Raw genomic sequence first — 21,695 nt, forward strand, 5'->3', positions numbered from 1 at the left:
GGCGCTATACGGCGCCTGCGCAGTCAGCTCTACACGGCAGGCGCAGGCGCCGTATAGCGTCGTTTTGCAGCTCGGCTATTTACGGAAATCTGGTGACGCGCCTTGTGCGACATGGGAACTGTTTCACCAGACGTCAATCATCTAAGCCAAGGATAGGAACGCCCAGTCCCGCGGCAATCAGAACTCGGAAGCCGGGGAGAAAATCTCAATCTAACGGTATGTACGGCGATAGAAAAAAAAAAGACCTGCATACTGTAAATATTTATAGTATCCTGGATGTAGTGTTAGAAATTTGTTTTTAGGGTGAACCCCCGCTTTAACAAATTTCCCCCATTTTTCTTCACGTCCTGGAACAGATTAGGTAATCTAAACATGTCTAAAGGCAAATAGAATAAAGCAGTATTAAACTTACCTGGTTATTCTCCCCTGGTTATCCAGCCAATAAGTCTGTTATTTTTTAACCACTTCCATACCAGGCACTTACGCACCTTCCCGCCCAAGCCAATTTTCAGCTTTCAGCACTGTCGCACTTTGAATGGCAATTGCACGGTCGTGCGACGTGGCTCCCAAACAAAATTGGCTTCCTTTTTTTCCCACAAATAGAGCTTTCTTTTGGTGGTATTTGATCACCTCTGCGATTTTTTTTTTTTTGCGCAACAACTAAAAAAAGACTGAAAACTTTGAAAAAAAATTACGTTTTTATTTTTTTCTGTTAATTTTTTTGTAAATAAGTACGTTTTCTCTTTCAATTACGGGCACTGATATGGCGGCACTGATGGGCACCAATGAGATGGCACTGATGAGGGAGTACTGACAGGCACAGATGAGGTGGCACTGATTGGCGGCGCTGGTATGCGGCACACATAGGCGGCACTGGGCACTCATGGGCGGCACTGATGGATACTTATGGGTGGCACAGATGGGCACTGATAGGTGGGCACTGGGCATGGATGGGCACTGTGGGGTGGCACTGATGGACACTGGGGTGGCACTGATGGACACTGGGGTGGCACTGATGGACACTGGGGGGCAGCACTGATCTACCTATGCTGCCAGTCAGTGCCCATTTGTGGGCACCGATTGGCATCTTTTTTTTTTTTTAAAAAGCTTTTTTTTTTTTTCCCCCAAGACTTTTATTTTTATTTGCCCTTCCCTGGTGGTCCAGTGTGGCGATCCGAGGGGGGGCTGCGCTGATAAACAATCAGCGCGAACCCCCCATGTCAGGAGAGCCGCCGATCGGCTCTCCTCTACTCGCGTCTGTCAGACGCGAGTGAGGAAGAGCCATCAACGGCTTTTCCTGTTTACATAGTGATCAGCCGTGGTTGGACACAGCTGATCACGTGGTAAAGAGTCTCCGCCGGAGGCTCTTTACCGAGATCGGAGATGCAGGGTGTCAGACTGACACCCCGCATCACCGGGCGCGCGAGGCATAAAATCCTGCAGGACGTCCTGTCAGGATTTCAGAACCACTTCCCGGACATAAATCGGCCATAGGCCGGGGCGGGAAGTGGTTAACAGAACAAGCTGCCCTGCAGATTTAACAATTACAGCGATGAGACAAACCATTTAACACTGACAGAGGTTCTTACTATGATCAGCTTTTATTTAAAATCGTTATCCCAAAAGGAACACAACTGTTGCTCTAACTGCAGTTTTAGCTGGAGTTTGGCTTCAATTTGTTAGCATATCTAAATCTGCTAGTACATCTAACACTCCCCCCCCCCCCAAGATTATCAATGCTGCTGAAAGAGCCTAAAAAAAAAAAAAGAAAACAAATGCAGCCACCACATATAATTACTGATATATAAAATATATGTCAATAAAAAAGCTGTAAAATATATTTACTACTTCAAAGGCTTCATTCACACAGCTTAAAAAAACCTGCACAATAACTCACCTGGGATCTACTGCTGCCTTTTGAGTTGATTTAGGACAAGTGCAGCGCTTTGCAAAAAAACAGCATGTCAAACGCACATAGTCCACATTCAATATACATTCACAAAAGTTAGTACACCCCTCACATTTTTGTAAATATTTTATCTTTTCATGTGACAACACTTTGCTACAATGTAAAGTAGTGAGTGTACAGCTTGTATAACAGTGTCAATTTGCTGTCCCCTCAAAATAACAACACACAGCCGTTAACCCCATGCCGACCACCTGCCATGCCGATATGGCACGTCAATTGCACCGATTTGAACCAGGGCTTATTGTCAAAGTTTAATTGAACAAGCTGAGGATATATACCGATTGGCTACCAGGCAGAGCTGCACCAGATTGTGAGCTCTCCGGGTTTAGTAAACCTCCCAGACCATCCCATGGAAGCCCCTGAGCTCAGTGTGCAGGCAGCTCTCCATACTGCTCTCCATACTCTAGATGGGGGTCACGCCTCCTTCCATTCACTGAGCCTGACCACACAGGACAACGGCAGCCAATTCCAGGGACCGGCCCGCTCCTATACAGGGGTTCCTAGTGCTGTGTGGTGGCGGGTAGGGAGAGGAAGGAGCGGGTGTCCGGCTGGATCCGGTCAGGGAAGGAGGGGGGAGGAGATACGCGCAGGGAAACCCCGGCCCCGCTCACTGGAATTCCAGGCGCTGCTTGACCACGGAGATCTCGCGAGATTTGCCCGCCTCTGCCTCCGCTGCCGCTTCTCTCCTCGCGAGATCTCCGGGTCGCCATTCGTAGTGACGTCAGTGTGTATTGTTGTGAGGGGGAACGGGAGCATCCCAGAGCTGTCAGCTGAGTAGTGTCGCTGCCTCCTGAGCCAGAGCCGCGGCGGCCCTTCTGCTCTTCTTGTCACGCCGAGCCATTGTCTGCTGTGCCCGTGGATTCCCCACGTCACCAGAACCATCAATGAGATGCCAACATGAAAGACAAGAGGAAGAAGAAGGACCGCACCTGGGCCGAGGCTGCCCGCCTGGTATGTCCTCTCCTTCCTGTCTTCCCCTCTGTAGCCGGATATGGGCTTTGTTATCATAGGGGGTGAGGGGAGCCTGACCTCCTCCATACACTTCTGTCACTATACTGACCTCTCTATACATTCCCATCACTATACTGACCTCTCTATACATTCCCATCACCATACTGACCTATCTATACATTTCCATCACCACACTGACCTCTCTATTCATTCCCATCACTATACTGACCTCTCTATACATTCCCATCACCATACTGACCTCTCTATACATTCCCATCACTATACTGACCACTCTATACATTCCCATCATTATACTGACCCCTCTATACATTTCCATCACTATACTGACCTATCTATACATTCCCATCACTATACTAACCTCTCTATACATTCCCATCACTATACTGACCTCTCTATACATTCTCATCACCATAATGACCTCTCTATACATTCCCATCATTATACTGACCCCTCTATACATTTCCATCACTATACTGACCTATCTATACATTCCCATCACTATACTGACCTCTCTATTCATTTCCATCACCACACTGACCACTCTATTCATTCCCATCACTATACTGACCTCTCTATACATTCCCATCACCATACTGACCTCTCTATTCATTTCCATCACCACACTGACCACTATATTCATTCTCATCACTATACTGACCACTCTATACATTCCCATCACTATACTGACCCCTCCATACACTCCCATCACTATACTGACCACTCTATACATTCCCATCACCCTACTGACCACTCTATACATTCCCATCACCCTACTGACCTCTCTATACATTCCCATCACCCTACTGACCTCTCAATACATTCCCATCACCCTACTGACCTCTCTATACATTCCCATCACTATACTGACCACTCTATACATTCCCATCACTATACTGACCTCTCTATACATTCCCATCACTATACTGACCACTCTATACATTCCCATCACTATACTGACCTCTCTATACATTCCTATTGACAGACTGACTGACCCCTCTATACAGGTGATACTCGAAAAATTAGAATAGTGTGCAAAAGTTAATTTATTTCACTAATGCAACTTAAAGTGGAGGTTCACCCGGAAAAGTTAATTTTTAACATTAGATTGAGGCTCATTTTGTCAAGGGGAATCGGGTGTTTTTTTTTTTTAAATCTAAGCAGTACTTACCATTTTAGAGAGCGATCTTCTCCGCCGCTTCTGGGTATGGGCTGTGGGACTGGGCGTTCCTATTTGATTGACAGGCTTCCGACGGTCGCATCTATCGCGTCACGAGTAGCCGAAAGTAGCCGAACGTCGGTGCGCAGGCGCCGTATAGAGCTGCACCGACGTTCGGCTTCTTTCGGCTACTCGTGACGCGATGTATGCGACCGTCGGAAGCCTGTCAATCAAATAGGAACGCCCAGTCCCGAAGACCATACCCGGAAGCGGCGGAGAAGATCGCTCTCTAAAACGGTAAGTACGGCTTCGTTTTTAAAAAAACTACCCGATTCCCCTTCACAAAATGAGCATTAATCTAAGGGTAAAAATTTTTTTCGGGTGAACTCCCGCTTTAAAAGGTGAAACTAATATATGAGAGAGACTCATTACATGCAAAGCAAGATAGTTCAAGCCGTGATTTGTCATAATTGTGATAAGTATGGCTTACAGCTCATGAAAACCCCAAATCCACAATCTCAGTAAATTAGAATAATGTGAAAAGGTACAATATTCTAGTCTCAAAGTGTCCCACTCTAATCATCTAATTAAGCCATAACACCTCCTGAGCCTTTAAATCAGGGGTCTTCAAACTACGGCCCTCCAGTTGTTCAGGAACTACAATTCCCACCATGCCTAGTCATGTCTGTGAATGTCAGTGTGTTACAATGCCTCGTGGGATGTGTAGTTCTACAACAGCTGGAGGGCCGTAGTTTGAGGATCCCTGCTTTAAATGGTCTCTCAGCCTGGTTCAGTAGGAATCACAATCGTGGGAAAGACTGCTGACCTGACAGTTGTGCAGAAATCCATCATTGACACCCTCAAAAGGTAATTGCAAAAGAAGTTGGATGTTCCCAAAGTGCCGTATCAAGGCCCATTAATAGAAAGTTATGTGGAAGGGAAAAATGTGCAGCAGAGATGACCGCAGCCTGGAGAGGATTGTCAGGAAAAGGCCATTCAAAAGTGTGTTGGGGGCTTTCAAAGGAGTGGACTGAGGCTGGAGTCAGTGCATCAAGAGCCACCACACACAGACAGATCCTGGACATGGGCTTCAAATGTCGTATTCCTCTTGTCAAGCCTCCTGGACAACAAACATCAGAAGCGTCTTACCTGGGCTAAAGAAAAACAGACCTCGTCTGGTGCTCAGTGGTCCAAAGTCCTCTTTTCTGATGAGAGCAAATTTTGCATCTCATTTGGAAACCAAGGAGCCAGAGTATGGAGGAAGAATGGAGAGGCACACACTGCAAGATGCTTGAAGTCCAGTGTGAAGTTTCCACAGTCTGTGTTGATTTGGGGAGCCGTGTCATCTGCTGGTGTTGGTCCACTGTGCTTCATGCTTCCTTCCGCAGATGAGCTCTATGGGGATGCTGACTTCATTTTCCAGCAGGACTTGGCACCTGCCCACACTGCCAAAAGCACCAAAACCTGGTTCAATGATCGTGGGATTACTGTGCTTGATTGGCCAGCAAACTCGCCTGACCTGAACCCCATAGAGAATCTATGGCACATTGCCAAGAGAAGGATGAGAGACATGAGACTGAACATTGCAGAAGAGATGAAGGCCGCTATTGAAGAATCCTGGTCTTCCATAACACCTCAGCAGTGCCACAGGCTGATAGCTTCCATGCCACGCCGCATTCAGGCAGTAATTGCTGCAAAAGGGGCCCAACCAAGTACTGAGTACATATGCATGCTTGTACTTTTCAGAGGTCTGATATTGTTCTATGTACAATGCTTGTTTTATTGATTGCATGTAATATTCTAATTTTCTGACAAATCACAGATTGAACTATCTTGCTTTGCATGTAATGAGTCTATCTCATATATTAGTTTCACCTTTTTAAAGTGGAGGTTCACCCTAAAAAAAAAGTATATACCATTCAATCCAGCATACTGCGGACATGTACAGTATGCAGTTTTTTTTTTTTGATTTACATACCGTAGTATAGGCAATTCCCCCCCCCCCCCCCCGGCTTCCGGGTAGTGAATCCTGCGGGAGTGGGCGTTCCTATTCAGAGACTAGTGATTGACGTATGACAAAAGCTTCACCCCCCGCGCATAATGCGCGTCACCAGTTCCTGAAAGAAGCCGAACTGCGAGTCGGCGCCATACGGTGCCGGCACAAAGACGTTTGCCTTTTTTCGGAAACTGGTGACGCGCATTTTGCGCCAGGGGTGAAGCTTTTGTCATACGTCAATCAATAGTCTCTGAATAGGAGGCCGGGGGGGGGGGGGGGAAATACCTATACTACGGTATGTAAACCGAAAAAAAAAAAAAAAACGGCATACTGTACATGTCGGCAGTATGCTGGATTGAATGGTATATACTTGTTTTTAGGGTGAACCTCCGCTTTAAGTTGCATTAGTGCAGGGTTCGACAAATCCCGGGTGCCAGGTCGCAATTGCCTGGGGCGGCACAGCTGGGGTATCCTGTGTCTCCGTGCTTCTGCATGCAAGCTCGGAGGGACGGGGCGCATTCCTGGCTCCTAACTTTTTTAGCTGGCTCCTAGATTCCAAGCAAATTTGTCAAGCCCTGCATTAGTGAAATAAATGAACTTTTGCACGATATTAGAAATTTTTGAGTATCACCTGTACACGCCTCTTGTCAGAAGGACTGTCTCCTCTAGTCTATACACTCCTGTCGTCAAAATGACTGACCCCTCTATACATTCCTCTTATCACAGTGACTGACCTCTCTATACACTCCTGTCATCAGAATGACTGACCCCTCTATACGCTTGTCTCAGAATGACTGACCCTTCTATACATTTGTGGCATTCATGACCACACATAGGCTACAATGACACACAGTGCATAATAACATACACCACCTCTACAGCCTGCTCTCCCTTCATGTACAGGGTTATTCGAAAAGATTGAGCAAATTTCACCTTTTTATTTCAGACAAACTTTAAGGTATAGAAGCACACTCTGCACATCACTGGATAGAGGAAGGTTCAAAGTTCAAAAAAAAAAAGAAGTTCCATGCCCGCTCAGCAGTTCCATTCAATCAGAAACAGCCATACGGCATGTTCTTAAAAACTGTCTGCATATGAAGCTGTAGAGGTTGCAGTTCCGGCAGGCATTGCATCCAGGCAGACCATAACAGGAGGTTTGAATTCTGCTGGATATGGAAGAGGATCATTTTTCTGAGCAACTTATTCTTTTGGATGAGTGAATATTTCCTCTCTCTGGTAAGGTTAAAGGGGTTGTAAAGGTAAAAAAATTGTTTCCTTTACCTTAATGCAGTCCTCCTTCACTTACCTCATCCTTCCATTTTGTTTTTAAATGTGCTAATTTCTTCTGAGAAATGCTCACTTCCTGAATCTTCTGTCTGTAACTCAACACAGTAATGCAAGGCTTTCTTCCTGGTGTGGAGAGAGCCTCTTGAGGGGGCGAGCAGGAGTGTCAGGACGCCCACTAACACACAGCTCCTTTATCTGCAAAGTAGAGAGCATCCTGACCCTCCTGCTCACCCCCTCCCCCCTCAAGAGGCTTTCTCCACACCAGGGAGAAAGCCTTGCATTACTGTGTTCAGTTACAGACAGAAGACAGGAAGTGAGGATTTCTCGGAAGAAATAAGGACATTTAAAAGCAAAATGGAAGGATGAGGTAAGTGAAGGAGGACTGCACTAAGGTAAAGGAAGCTATTAAGGGAAACATTTTTTTTTCCTTTACAACCCCTTAAGTGCTGCAATGTTAGAATTTGGGGTAGTGAAAATCCTTGCATAGTCATAGAACAGGAAAGAAACTCACAGAAGCTGAATGTGCTTTGAGCCATTTCTGTAAGCAAAAGTTTAGGGACCATCTTTTTTACCGAGCAAACTGATAGGAATTTCATATCTGGACATGCTACAAAACTAGTTGTTTCCCCAACTTCAAGAAGATTTGAATGACTTCATTTGGTGCCTTGCCTCACTTCCACTTGGAGGCTTGGCATTATGGGAATCGCATCATTCCAGGATGATGAATTGGAAGAGGTGGAAAATAAGATCTTATTCGTTGTCTGTGGCCTCTCAGGTCACCAGACCCTATCCCCTGCGATGTTTATCTGTGGGGGTACATAAAAGAAAAGGTGTCTGTCCCATCTATGCCTGCTACTCCTCAAGATCTTAGACATCAAATTGGTGAAGCTGTGAATTCAATAGCTAGCGACCAGTTGATTCATGTGTGGCAAGAAATGGTCTACTGTTTTGTTGCCTTTCATGTTACACATGGAGCTCATGTTGAGTGCATACAACCTCAAGGACCATACAATGTCGAACCTTCCTCTATCCAGTGATGTACAGAACGTGCTTCTATCCCTCATGATTTGTCTGAAATAAAAAGTTTAAATCTGCTCCATCTTTTTGAATAATATCTTCTACAACCTGCACTCCCTTCATATGTATACCATCTACAGCCTGCTCTCCATGCATCCATACCATCTACAGCAGGAATCCTCAAACTGCGGCCCTCCAGCTGTTGCGGAACTACACCTCCCATGGAGCATTGTATAACTCTGACATTCACAGACATGACTAGGCATGATGGGAATTGTAGTTCCTGAACACCTGGAGGGCCAAGGTTTGAGGACCCCTGATCTACAGCCTGCTCTCCATGCATCCATACCATCTACAGCCTGCTCTCCATACCGTCTACAGCCTTCTCTCCATGCATCTATACCATTTACAGCCTGCACTACATTCATATATACCATCTACAGCCTGCTCTCTATGCATCTATACCATCTACAACCTGCACTCCCTTCATATGTATACCATCTACAGCCTGCTCTCCATGCATCCATACCATCTACAGCCTGCACTACATTCACCTTTACCATCTACAGCCTGCACTACATTCACCTTTACCATCTACAGCCTGCACTACATTCACCTTTACCATCTGCAGCCTGCACTACATTCACCTTTACCATCTGCAGCCTGCACTACATTCACCTTTACCATCTGCAGCCTGCACTACATTCATCTTTACCATCTACAGCCTGCACTACATTCACCTTTACCATCTGCAGCCTGCACTACATTCACCTTTACCATCTGCAGCCTGCACTACATTCACCTTTACCATCTGCAGCCTGCACTACATTCACCTTTACCATCTGCAGCCTGCACTACATTCACCTTTACCATCTGCAGCCTGCACTACATTCATCTTTACCATCTACAGCCTGCACTACATTCACCTTTACCATCTGCAGCCTGCACTACATTCACCTTTACCATCTACAGCCTGCACTACATTCACCTTTACCATCTGCAGCCTGCACTACATTCACCTTTACCATCTGCAGCCTGCACTACATTCACCTTTACCATCTGCAGCCTGCACTACATTCACCTTTACCATCTGCAGCCTGCACTACATTCACCTTTACCATCTGCAGCCTGCACTACATTCATCTTTTCCATCTGCAGCCTGCACTACATTCACCTTTACCATCTACAGCCTGCACTACATTAAAATATATAATCTACAGCCTGCACTAAATTCATCTTTACCATCTACAGCCTGTACTACATTCAAATATATCATCTACAGCCTGCTCTCTATGCATCTATACCATCTGCAGCCTGCACTACATTCATATATATCTTCTACAACCTGTACTCCATTCATATACAAGTGCATCTCATAAAATTCGAAAATCATCAAAAAGTTAATTTATTTCAGTAATTCAAAAAGTGAAAAACCATATTTTTATATCGATGCGTTTTTGCACACAGAGCGATATATTTCAAGCATTTCCTTCTTTGAATTGTGATAATTTATAGCTTACAAAAAAAAAGGATTTTTAATATAGAAATGTTGACTTACTGAAAAGTATGTCCATGAACAGTACAGTATGCACTCAATACTTGTTCAAGGCTCCTTATGGATGAATTGCTCCGTCAATGTGGCGTGGCATGGCGGCGATCAGCCTGTGACAATGCTGAGGTGTTATAGAAGCCCAGATTTTTTTGTTATCGGCCTTCAGCTCATCTGCATTGTTGGGTCTGGTGTCTCTCATCTTCATCTTGACAATACCTCACAGATTCTCTATGGGGTTTAGGTCAGGCAAGTTTGCTGGCCAATCAAGCACAGTGATACCGTGATCATTATATCAGGTATTGGTACTTTTGGCAGTGTGAGCAGGTACCAAGTCCTGTTGGAAAATGTAATTGGCATCTCCATAAAGCTGGTCAGCGTGGGGAAGCGTGAAGTTCTCCAGAAATTCCTGGTAGAGGACTGCGCTGTCTTTGGACTTGATAAAACACAGTGGGTCGCAACCAGCAGATGACACGGCTCCCCAAATCATCACTGACTGTGGAAACTTCACACTGGACCTCATGCAACTTGGATTCTGTGCCTCTCCACTCTTCCTCCAGACTCTGGAACCTTGATTTCCAAATTAAATGCAACATTTTCCACAGTCTGTGATGACTTGAAGTCCTTAAAAGAGATGTATGGGATTTTTTATTTATTTTTTGTTAATTCATACTCGCCTAGGTAGATGCAGCATCGGTCCAATGATGCATCTGTCCCCCACTAGCTCTAACACTGAGCAAGCGCAAGCACCACAGATCGCTCAGTTCTTACAGCTCCAGCTGAACAGAGAGCTGGTGACTGTCAGTCACTGCTCTCTGCTCGCTCACTGGAGCGCTGTGCTGTGGAGGGGGCGGGAGCAGCCGGCTCAGGCTCACTGAGTGGCTGTGCCAGGTGCTGGTCCAGGCATGTGGGCGGATCCCAACCATATGATATGCTTCCCGAGCCTGGACCAGCTCTGCGACGTCAGACGAGGGTCTACTGAAAACAGATCACAGGAGTGCAGAACAATCGTCACTCCTGTGATCCACAGGGGAAGTACAGCCAAAAAAGCTTTTCCCCTATCTCTCCTCATTGGCTCACTGGCTGTGATTTCTCAGCCAATGATGAGGATTGGACCCAGCTCCCATGTACAGCGCTGGAGAAGGATATGGCTCAGGTAAGTATTGGGGGACTGCTGCGAAGAGAAGGTTTTTTACCGTCATGCATAGAACGCATAAAGATAAAATACCTCAAGCCTTTAGCATCACTTTAAGGCAGAGTGAAGCCCTAATTCAAGGCAAATTCATACTAGAATGGACATCTGCCAGAGCGCTTTACCTCTTCAGCAGCTGTCCATTCCCAACTGTGGTAGGAGGTGCTGTATAGTGCCATGCGGTTCTGTACAGTGTGCTGCGATAAAATGCATTTCATTGCAGCATGCTGTATCGCAGCTCCAGACTGTGTTACATTGTGAATGGGATACACAGTGACGTATTTTACTATGCAATATGTGAATTCACCTTTAAAATAGCAGCTCTCCCCACCCCTTCAAGTGACATTGATGAAGATTGCAATATGCACAGAGAAGTCACCACATATACATTGTCTCTACTGACATTGGCTGTCTACAAATGCAGTGTTTGACAGCCAGGTTAAAGTGATACTAAAGTTAATTTTTTTTTTCCTATAAAAATAACAAACATGTTCTACTTATCTGCCTTGTTGTAGTGAATTTGCACAGAGCAGCCCAGATCCTCCTCTTCTTGGGTCCCTCTTCTGTGATCCTGGCCCCTCCCTCCTGTTCAGGTCCCCCACAGCAAGCAGCTTGCTATGGGGACACCTGAGCTGCAGCTCCCTACGTCCATTCAGACACAGAGCTACGACCCAGCCCCCTTTCTCTCCTCATTGGCTGACCGAATTTGACAGCAGTGGGAGCCAATGACGCCGTGCTGCTTCCCTTTCTCAGTCAATAAGGAGGGAATTCCTAGCAGCTGGGACACTCCTACAATATCGCTGGATCTAGATGGGCTCAGGTAAGTATTTGGGGGGGGGGGTCTGCTGCACACAGAAAGTTTTTCATGTTAATGCATAGAATGCATTAAGATAAAAAAAAAAATCTTCTGCATTCACGATCACTTTAATTATTTTACTATTATCCTGGTTTACTACAGGAGAATGTAGGTTGTAGCTGTGCCCCTGGACATTCCGTGGCTATAGCATAGCTCCCAACTGTCCCTGATTTAGAGGGACTGTCTCTGCTTGGGAATAATGTCCCTCTGTTCCTCATTTATCCCTCATTTTGGTCTGATCTATATATTTGTATATAAAATAATTTTTTTTATCTTTCAAAAAGTGTTTTCCAGTGCTAAACCTTTCATCCAAATTCTAAATTGCTGCATTTGTAAATTTTAAAAGTCAATATAAAGGAACATAAGTGTTAAAAAAGTCCTTGTGGATTTAATTAACCTTTTTTTGGTTAATTCTCCTTTTAAAGGGGCGTGTCAGGGGGGGCGTGTCCTATGCCTACATACTTTTGCAAGTAGGTGTCCCTCGTTCCAATCTAAAAATGTTGGGAGGTATAGCTATAGGCTCCTGCCCTATAGATGATCTGATTGTGGGGTGTGATAGGTGTAAGTTCAATAACAGTATTTCACCAATACCTTATGATGCCAACTTACATCATCTATGACCAGTGTTTGACAACGATTTTCATTATCTATTAGTTGGTCCGCACCTTTTGTCCGTCCGCCCACCCGTCCGCCCATTCAAAAAATCCTCCTGTCCCGAGATAACGCCGCCGTGTTACACAGGACATGCAGTGCCAACGTGCCTCGTATGTGTACAAGGTGCCGCCGTATTACGAGGCACGTCCGCGCCGCATGTCCACGCCTCTCCTCGGCTCTCCTCTGCTCTCCTCTGACGTCAGCTCCCCACTGATCTCAGCCCCGCCCACTGCTGCCTCGAGGGAACAGAGGCTAGAAGCAGCGGTGAGGAGAGCCGAGCTGCACTGTCTGTGAAAGGTAGAAAAACCTACCTGTCTAGTTTAGTTGCATACACTCGCACAGTAACAGTACAAGCATTCCTATAACAATTCCCCATCCTCCTAACTCCCATCATTAGTGTTCGGGGGGGGGGTGGGTGGAATAGTAGTGCCCCATCATTGGTTTTCCTGGGGGGGGGGGGATAGTGCCCCTTTTGTGTTCCTTGGTGGGGGAGGGAATAGTGCCCCATTGGTGTTCCTGGGAGGGGAGGGAAATAGTGCCCTAGCATTGGTGTTTCTGGGAGGAATAATGCCCTTTCATTGGTGTTCCGGGAGGAATATTGCCCCATCATTTGGTGTTTCCGGGAGGAATAGTGCCCCAGCATTGGTGTTCCCGGGAGGAATAGTGCCCCATCATTTGGTGTTTCCGGGAGGAATAGTGCCCCAGCATTGGTGTTCCCGGGAGGAATAGTGCCCCATCATTTGGTGTTTCTAGGAGGAATAGTGCCCCAGCATTGGTGTTCCCGGGAGGAATATTGCCCCATCATTTGGTGTTTCTGGGAGGAATAGTGCCCCAGCATTGGTGTTCCCGGGAGGAATAGTGCCCCATCATTTGGTGTTTCTAGGAGGAATAGTGCCCCAGCATTGGTGTTCCCGGGAGGAATATTGCCCCATCATTTGGTGTTTCTGGGAGGAATAGTGCCCCAGCATTGGTGTTCCCGGGAGGAATATTGCCCCATCATTTGGTGTTTCTGGGAGGAATAGTGCCCCAGCATTGGTGTTCCCGGGAGGAATAGTGCCCCATCATTTGGTGTTTCTGGGAGGAATAGTGCCCCAGCATTGGTGTTCCCGGGAGGAATATTGCCCCATCATTTGGTGTTTCTGGGAGGAATATTGCCCCATCATTTGGTGTTTCTGGGAGGAATAGTGCCCCAGCATTGGTGTTTCTGGGAGGAATAGTGCCCCAGCATTGGTGTTTCTGGGAGGAATAGTGCCCCATCATTTGGTGTTTCTGGGAGGAATAGTGCCCCAGCATTGGTGTTCCCGGGAGGAATATTGCCCCATCATTTGGTGTTTCTGGGAGGAATAGTGCCCCAGCATTGGTGTTTCTGGGAGGAATAGTGCCCCAGCATTGGTGTTTCTGGGAGGAATAGTGCTCCAGCATTGGTGTTTCTGGGAGGAATATTGCCCCATCATTTGGTGTTTCTGGGAGGAATAGTGCCCCAGCATTTGGTGTTTCTGGGAGGAATAGTGCCCCAGCATTTGGTGTTTCTGGGAGGAATAGTGCCCCAGCATTGGTGTTTCTGGGAGGAATAGTGCCCCAGCATTGGTGTTCCCGGGAGGAATAGTGCCCCATCATTTGGTGTTTCTAGGAGGAATAGTGCCCCAGCATTGGTGTTTCTGGGAGGAATAGTGCCCCAGCATTGGTGTTTCTGGGAGGAATAGTGCCCCAGCATTGGTGTTCCCGGGAGGAATAGTGCCCCATCATTGGTGTTCCCGGGAGGAATAGTGCCCCAGCATTGGTGTTCCCGGGAGGAATAGTGCCCCAGCATTGGTGTTCCCGGGAGGAATAGTGCCCCAGCATTGGTGTTCCCGGGAGGAATAGTGCCCCAGCATTGTTATTCCCCGGTGGAATAGTACTGCTGCAAAGTTGTGTAATGTTAATGTTAAACGTTTTTTAATCTGCCATTTGAGTGTAACACTCAGTTTTTTTGATTATTACTGTTAAATAAACGAAAAAATTACACATTAGGTTTTTTAATGATTTTATCCGATTAATCGAAAAAATAATCGGCCGATTAATCGATTATGAAAAGAATCGTTAGTTGCAGCCCTAATTTTTTCCATATGTACATTCCTATGCATCATCTCGAAGACATATTGATGATACCCACATGCATCATTTGTGACCAGTGTACAGCCAGTACTTCATTCAAGCATTCATTTTTCTGCATGTTTATAATTACAATTTCATGCATCATGTATGTCCAGGTAGTACATTATTCATACATTTATTATTTACCCACATTACACTGATATAGAAACCAATCAGCTGGCAGGTTTTATGTCAAAGCTTAATTGAGCATGGTGAAATTAAAAGCTGATTGGTTTCTACGCAGAGCTACACCAGATTTTGCACTCTGCAGTTTTTAGTAAATCTCCCTCATTGCATCGTGTATGGTCAGCTAGTACACCATACAGTTATTGTGCACATACATTGCACTCACTTTTATTGTGTAGACCATTACTTATTCATATATTTTATTTTCTTTACACAGTTATAATATTACAAATATCTTGTATGACCAGTACACAGCACACAAATGACTTACACAATACACATATTGTGTTATCGGTCATCAAGTATTTTCAACTCCTATTGTCTCCTGCACTATGTGTACTCTCATTAACACATACATTGCATGTATAGGGGCAGAATTTGCATCCTCCTAGTTGAATGCATGACTCTGCATTCATTTTCTGTATTATCTGCCCACTTGCATAATTTAAGTTACCACATAAATATTTAATCTACCATGACAATATAAACAAAGCCTAGTTCCCATTAACTAGATTCTGGGATAGCCCTATTTTGTTTTCACTGCCTTACATTTGGTGTGTATAGAAATAGAACATTTATTGGCTATTGCTATATCTTTATATCATCATTGTACAGTTGTTTATGTTGAATTATATTCCACTATTTTCATACATATCATTTTGCATGAAAATATACAATATGTGCAATATAATCATGATGATCTACTCTTTTTTGGATATTGTGTATTTTAAGATGGAAGTTTTTTCTTTAGTTTGTGGGAATACTGTTCTAATTCAGAGGTCATACAGCTTTCCTAAAAACCATGGCAAGTCCGACATGCTTAAAGGGGTTGTAAAGGTTCATGTTTTTTCACCTTTATGCATTAAGGTGAAAAAAACATCTGATGATTACCGGCCCCCCGGTTTACTTACTTGAGCCCTCGAAAGAGCGAGCTTGCTCTCGGCCCAGTCTTCTCGGCTCTTCATTGATAGATTGATAGCAGCGCAGTCATCGGCTCGCGGTGCTGTCAATTAACTCCAATGACGCGAGTGCAGACCTCAGACGGTAACCCCCACAGTAGTGCAGACCTCAGACGGTAACCCCCACAGTAGTGCAGACCTCAGACGGTAACCCCCACAGTAGTGCAGACCTCAGACGGTAACCCCCACAGTAGTGCAGACCTCAGACAGTAACCCCCACAGTAGTGCAGACCTCAGACAGTAACCCCCACAGTAGTGCAGACCTCAGACAGCGGCATGTGTTTCCATTGAGCGCGGGCTCCTCCTCCTCTGTGGGTGTGAACAGAGGAGGGCCGCTGCCGGGTGTACCAAGATGACCGCCGCTCCGGAGCTAGGCTGAAGTCGGGGACTTTCCTAGGCCGAGGCACCGGAGCGCTCTGCGGATCGCGGGGTGTGCCGATCCAAACGGGGTGACCTGTTTGGATCACGGATCGGTGACAATCCGTTGCACCCCTAGTCAGAAGGAGCCGGAACTACAAGGTAAACATCGGCTCCTTCTGACAGCTCCACAGACACACACTCAGCGGCGCGGGGGGGGGGGGGGGGGGCTCCTAAAGCATCACAGACTTGGTGTTTAAGGTGGAACTCCAGGCTAGCAGCTTACACATACTGTATGTTTCCAGTTTTTGGGTTAATGCACACAGGCAGTATCTTTGTGACAGCATGATCTTTTTTTAAACTTGGAACTTGCGGCTGGGGCATGTGCACCCGCACCGCGGCATATTCAAAGGGACGTACAGGTATGTCCCTTTGCGCAGCCGTGCCATTCTGCCAATGTAAATGTTTGTGCGGTGGTGCAAGTGATTAAGTAGCGAATTGCTGAAAAAAAATGCATTGGGGAAGAAATTATAAAAATAAAGCCTTGTTTGTCCTTTAAAAAGAAGTATATGTATTCCCCTGTTATCTTTAGTAAAAAGTTAGTGCCGAATAGCGGAAATGTAAATATTGCTGTGGTCCATATGGGGTGAACAGGTGTGAGAGGCGGGAAAATGTGGAAGAAAGGGGAAAAAAAGCATTCACTTTCTGAAATTTCAAAATATCACCATTGCATACACCTCCTTTCTGGACAACTTTGAGCTTTTTTTTATTATTATTAACCCTTAGTAAATTCTAATTAGTACTAAAATAATGCTTCTAGCGCCTTTTTATGAGGGAGAAAGGTTGTGTGTACATTTTTTTTTTTTGTTAACCTAAATATTAAAACTTTTTTTGTTACACCGCAAATTTTTTTTTAACTACTTCATTCCCTTCCCATTTGATTTTTTTGTTGTTGTTATTAAATTTTTTGTGTTGCCCATCTAAAGAGCATGGGGGGGGGAGGGGGGCTCACTTTGGCACCCGTGCTTTGAGGACCTTGTTCTGGCACTACTGATAGCCCTGGCAATTCAGCACCTACCACCTCACCCTCATAGCTGTATCAACACTTTGCAGATAACTTTGTTGCCAACAGTTCCCTTACCCTTGTTAAAACAAAAAGAAAAAGGAGGGCGCACCGACCTTGTGCATTACCACTTATTTTTTTTAAATTAAAAACAGAATAAAAAGCAATTATCCTACTCACAAGGAAATTAAAGTAAGCGCTTTTCAGACAGCTGGACTAGACCTCACGGCACCTGCCAGTAGAACCTCAGACATCTGAACGCCTGACGTGTTTCTGGGGCGTACCCCCTTCTTCAAAGCCTAGATGGTCCGTAATTTGAAGGTGGTAATGCACAAGGTCGGTGCGCCCTCCTTTCTTTTCTTTTAGCCATATGAACACCCTTTGTTCTGTGGAGGGCTGCAAGACCTCAGACTTTGCCGTTCGACTATACTGCTGTACCCGGTTTGGCGAAACGCCAGAGCGCAGGAGTTTTTTTGTGTTATTGCTATTCTTACCCTTGTTAAGCCATTGTTTGTCAGCTCCAGAACCATGATTTGTTAGAGATCGGCACAGCTACCACAATGTAGGCAAGCCATGGGATAATTTTCTGTGTATTACTATATAGGGTTCAGCGTTGTTCCACAGTTAAAATAATATGGTGCTCTGTATTTTTGCTAATTTTATTCTTTAAAAAAAAGTCTGTTCAAAATTAACAATACAATGTTTTCCTTTTAACTGTAGTATATGCAAACGATCACCTTGTAAAACAACTTGTTCAGTTTAAAATAGAAATGAAAGGCAAAACATTTGTGGTATGCATATAACAAGCATTAAAAATTCCAGACAATTTAAAAGTATGGAAAAAAAACTGCGTAAGGCTCCTCCCAAAATCCATACCAGATTCTTATCCAGGCATGTAGCCCAGCAGGTCAGGAAAGGGGGGGGGGGGCAAGCATCCCCTACCCCTCCTGAACTATACCAGATCACATACTCTCAATATGGGGGCATGTGAATGAGTATCAGGTACACTGTGCACCTACCATTTCACTAGAAAAGTGTGACAAGGTAATAAAAACACACTCACACAGTTTTTGTAAATTTTTTATTAAAAATGAAAAACGTGTGCCATGATGTAAAACCATCGTTCATCGCCCTGCCCGCCGGACCCAAAAAAGAAAAAAGAACAATGCCATATTTTTTATTAATAATTCGGCCTGATATTGACTGTGGAGGAGTGGAGACTGTAAGTGGGGAAGTCTGCTGACAGCTATTGCGTCATCGGTTGTTAAGGACGCGGTGGCCAGCTTCCTGGCCCGCTCCTTAGCAACCAGCTTAATGTAGTAAATTACCGCATTAACTAATGCGGTAATTACCGCCAACCGAACAAATACTGCATTCGGTATTTAACTCCAAATTCTTAGTTCTTATTCTGAACACTTGCACAATTGTTACCGCATGCAGTATTTTATCGCATGCGATTTGCCGTTATTTAACTCTTAGTGAATCGACTCTATTGTTCTGTAGGGACATGAGCTTCTCACAAGATATTATGACGCTTATAGAGGTTTTGATGCAGGAAAAATACATTAAGTCTGGGTTCACACTGATGCAAATTTACAGTGGGTTTAATGCGTTTAGGAAGACACAGATTCGCACATCATGTAAAAAGCATAGAATTTCATGGCTTTGGTTCACATCTATGCGTTGTAAATTTGATTTGAGGGGGAAAAAAAGGGTCCTGTGCGTGTTGACTGCGGGTGCGATGCAAATTCCTATAGTGCAGTGCATATTTTATCTTCATAAGCTTCAACTGAACTTGCAGTAAACTCGCAGCACACAGTCACATCTCTGCAAATTGTTCACTGTCTGTCTCCTGAAATTTGTGGTAAATTCGCAGCTATCCACCTCCAAACACCTCACCGAACACAAGACAAAAAAATGATCAAATTTGCAGTGCATCGCAGTAGTGTGAACATAGGCTTAAAGAGTAGTCCAGCCTGAGCTCGTTTGGCTGGGCTTCTCCTGAAGACGGGTTCACACTAGTCTGACAAACGCTCCGACATTGGGAGCTCATGTCGCAAGACGTGTGAAAATTTATGTTTCCCTATGGGAGCCGTCTTAACTGGTCCAACGCATGTCGGAGCGACTTTGAAAACGCTCCCTGTACTACTTTGGTCCGACTTTGATCCTACTTCCCTCTATTGAATATCATTGAAGTCGGATCAAAGTCGGAATGCTGTCTTGCATGCTCCGACTTTGGCATGCAACTTGTACTCCCCGGCATGGGTTCCCCTCCAAGAGCATACCAGGCCCATGGGTCTGGTGCGGATTTAAAGGGGAACCCCCTACGCCGAAAAAATGGCGAGGGGGTTCCCCCCAAAAACCAATACCAGACCCGTATCCGAGCAGCAGCCCGGCCGGTCAGGAAAGGGGGTGGGGATGAGCGAGTGCCCCCCCTCCTTAACCGTGCCAGGCCGCATGCCCCCAAAAATAGCGGCGCTATACTGTCGGAATTGCCACGGGATTCGGCCTCTAGCGGTGCGGTATTAACCCCCGCTAGCGACTGATAAAGGGTTAATACCGCCCGCAATGCGTCTCTGCATCGCGGGCGGTATTACCACGGTTTCCCATTGTTTTAAATGGGAAGGAGCGGTATACATACCGCTCCTCTCACCGCTGCAAAGATGCTGCTTGCAGGAGATTTTTTTCACTCCTGCCAGTGCATCGCCTCAGTGTGAGCCTCAGCTTTCACATTGAGAAGGCTGGGCAGGAGTTTTTCAGGCAGTATTTAGGCGCTATTTTTAGCTCTCTACCGCCTGAAAAACTCCTCAGTGTGAAAGGGGCCTTAATGCACTTTTTATTTGTAAAGCATATTTGTTATGAATTTTTTATTTATTTTTGAGTAGTGCGGTATGTTGTGTGTAAAGTGTTTGTGATACCATGTATTTTATACAGCAGCTTGGTTTAAGATGGTTTAGGCCAGGGGTGTCCAAACTTTTTTCAAAGAGGGCCAGATTTGATGAAGTGAACATGCGTGAGGGCCGACTATTTTGCCTGACATTCTTTGAACCATTTAAATTTGGTCTAAGTGTGTTCGTCTGAGCAATAATACACGGCCCAACAAGAATTCTCCTGCCTCTGTGGCTGTGTGTGGTGAAGAGATGAGCCGGGCGTGTTATTTGGATATACTGTATATATTTTATTTGTGGCCCCAACGAATCCCAGAGCGCTGCTTAGGACTAAGGATGAGCTTGGGCGTGATATTTGGATATATCGTATTTATCGGCGTATAACACGCACAGGCTCACCATTGCCATGAATGCAGCCTTACCATTGCAACCTCACCATTGCAACCAATGCAGCCTCACATGTGCCATAAATGCAGCCTCACATGTGCCATAAATGCAGCCTCACATGTGCCATAAATGCATCCTTACCATTGCCATCAGTGCAGCCTGAACGATGCCCATCTGCAGCCTCGGAGGGCAGAGGGAGGGGGCGGGACGAGTGCCGACAGATTACTAACAGGAGAATGTCTTGTTTACCCTGTGGCCTCTTTAACCACTTAAGGACCACCCCATGTACATATACGTCCACAATATGGCACGTACAGGCACATGGGCGTATAGGTACGTCCTCGCCTATTAGCGGGTGGGGGGTCCGATCGGGACCCCCCCCGCTACATGCGGAGGTCGGGTCCGCTCGGGGAGCGATCCGGGACCACGGCGCGGCTATTTGTTTATAGCCGCTCCGTCGCGATCGCTCCCCGGAGCTGAAGAACGAGGAGAGCCGTGTGTAAACACGGCTTCCCCGTCCTTCACTATGGCGGCGCATCGATCGCGTCATTCCCTTTATAGGGAAGACACGATCGATGACGTCATTCCTACAGCCACACCCCCAAACAGTTGTAAACACATACTAGGTGCACCCTAACTCCTACAGCGCCACCTGTGGTTAACTCCCAAACTGCAACTGTCATTTTCACAATAAAGAATGCAATTTAAATGCATTTTTTGCTGTGAAAATGACAATGGTCCCAAAAATGTGTCAAAATTGTCCGAAGTGTCCGCCATAATGTCGCAGTCACGAAAAAAATTGCTGATCGCCGCCATTAGTAGTAAAAAAAAAATAAAAAATAAAAATGCAATAAAACTATCCCCTATTTTGTAAACACTATAAATTTTGCGCAAACCAATCGATAAACGCTTATTGCGATTTTTTTTACTAAAAATAGGTAGAAGAATACGTATCGGCCTAAACTGAGGAAAAAAAATGTTTTTATATATGTTTTTGGGGGATATTTATTACAGCAAAAAGTAAAAAATATTGCTTTTTTTTCAAAATTGTCGCTCTATTTTTGTTTATAGCGC

The 21,695-nt window shown here is 45.4% G+C and overlaps 1 protein-coding gene across 1 annotated transcript in view; it reads left to right on the top strand.

Annotated features, from left to right (window-relative positions):
- The first annotated feature begins 2,673 nt into the window (after positions 1–2,673).
- The window catches only part of ASXL3 (ASXL transcriptional regulator 3), a 187,741-nt gene continuing 168,719 nt past the window's right edge, over positions 2,674–21,695 (top strand). The window contains exon 1 of the mRNA XM_040354131.1: positions 2,674–2,920. Within this exon, the coding sequence (XP_040210065.1) occupies positions 2,867–2,920 (54 nt within the window). The 5' untranslated portion in view covers positions 2,674–2,866. The remainder of the gene's footprint in view (positions 2,921–21,695) is intronic.

The sequence above is a fragment of the Rana temporaria genome, chromosome 5, assembly GCF_905171775.1.
Source record: "Rana temporaria chromosome 5, aRanTem1.1, whole genome shotgun sequence".
Classification (NCBI taxonomy): domain Eukaryota; kingdom Metazoa; phylum Chordata; class Amphibia; order Anura; family Ranidae; genus Rana; species Rana temporaria.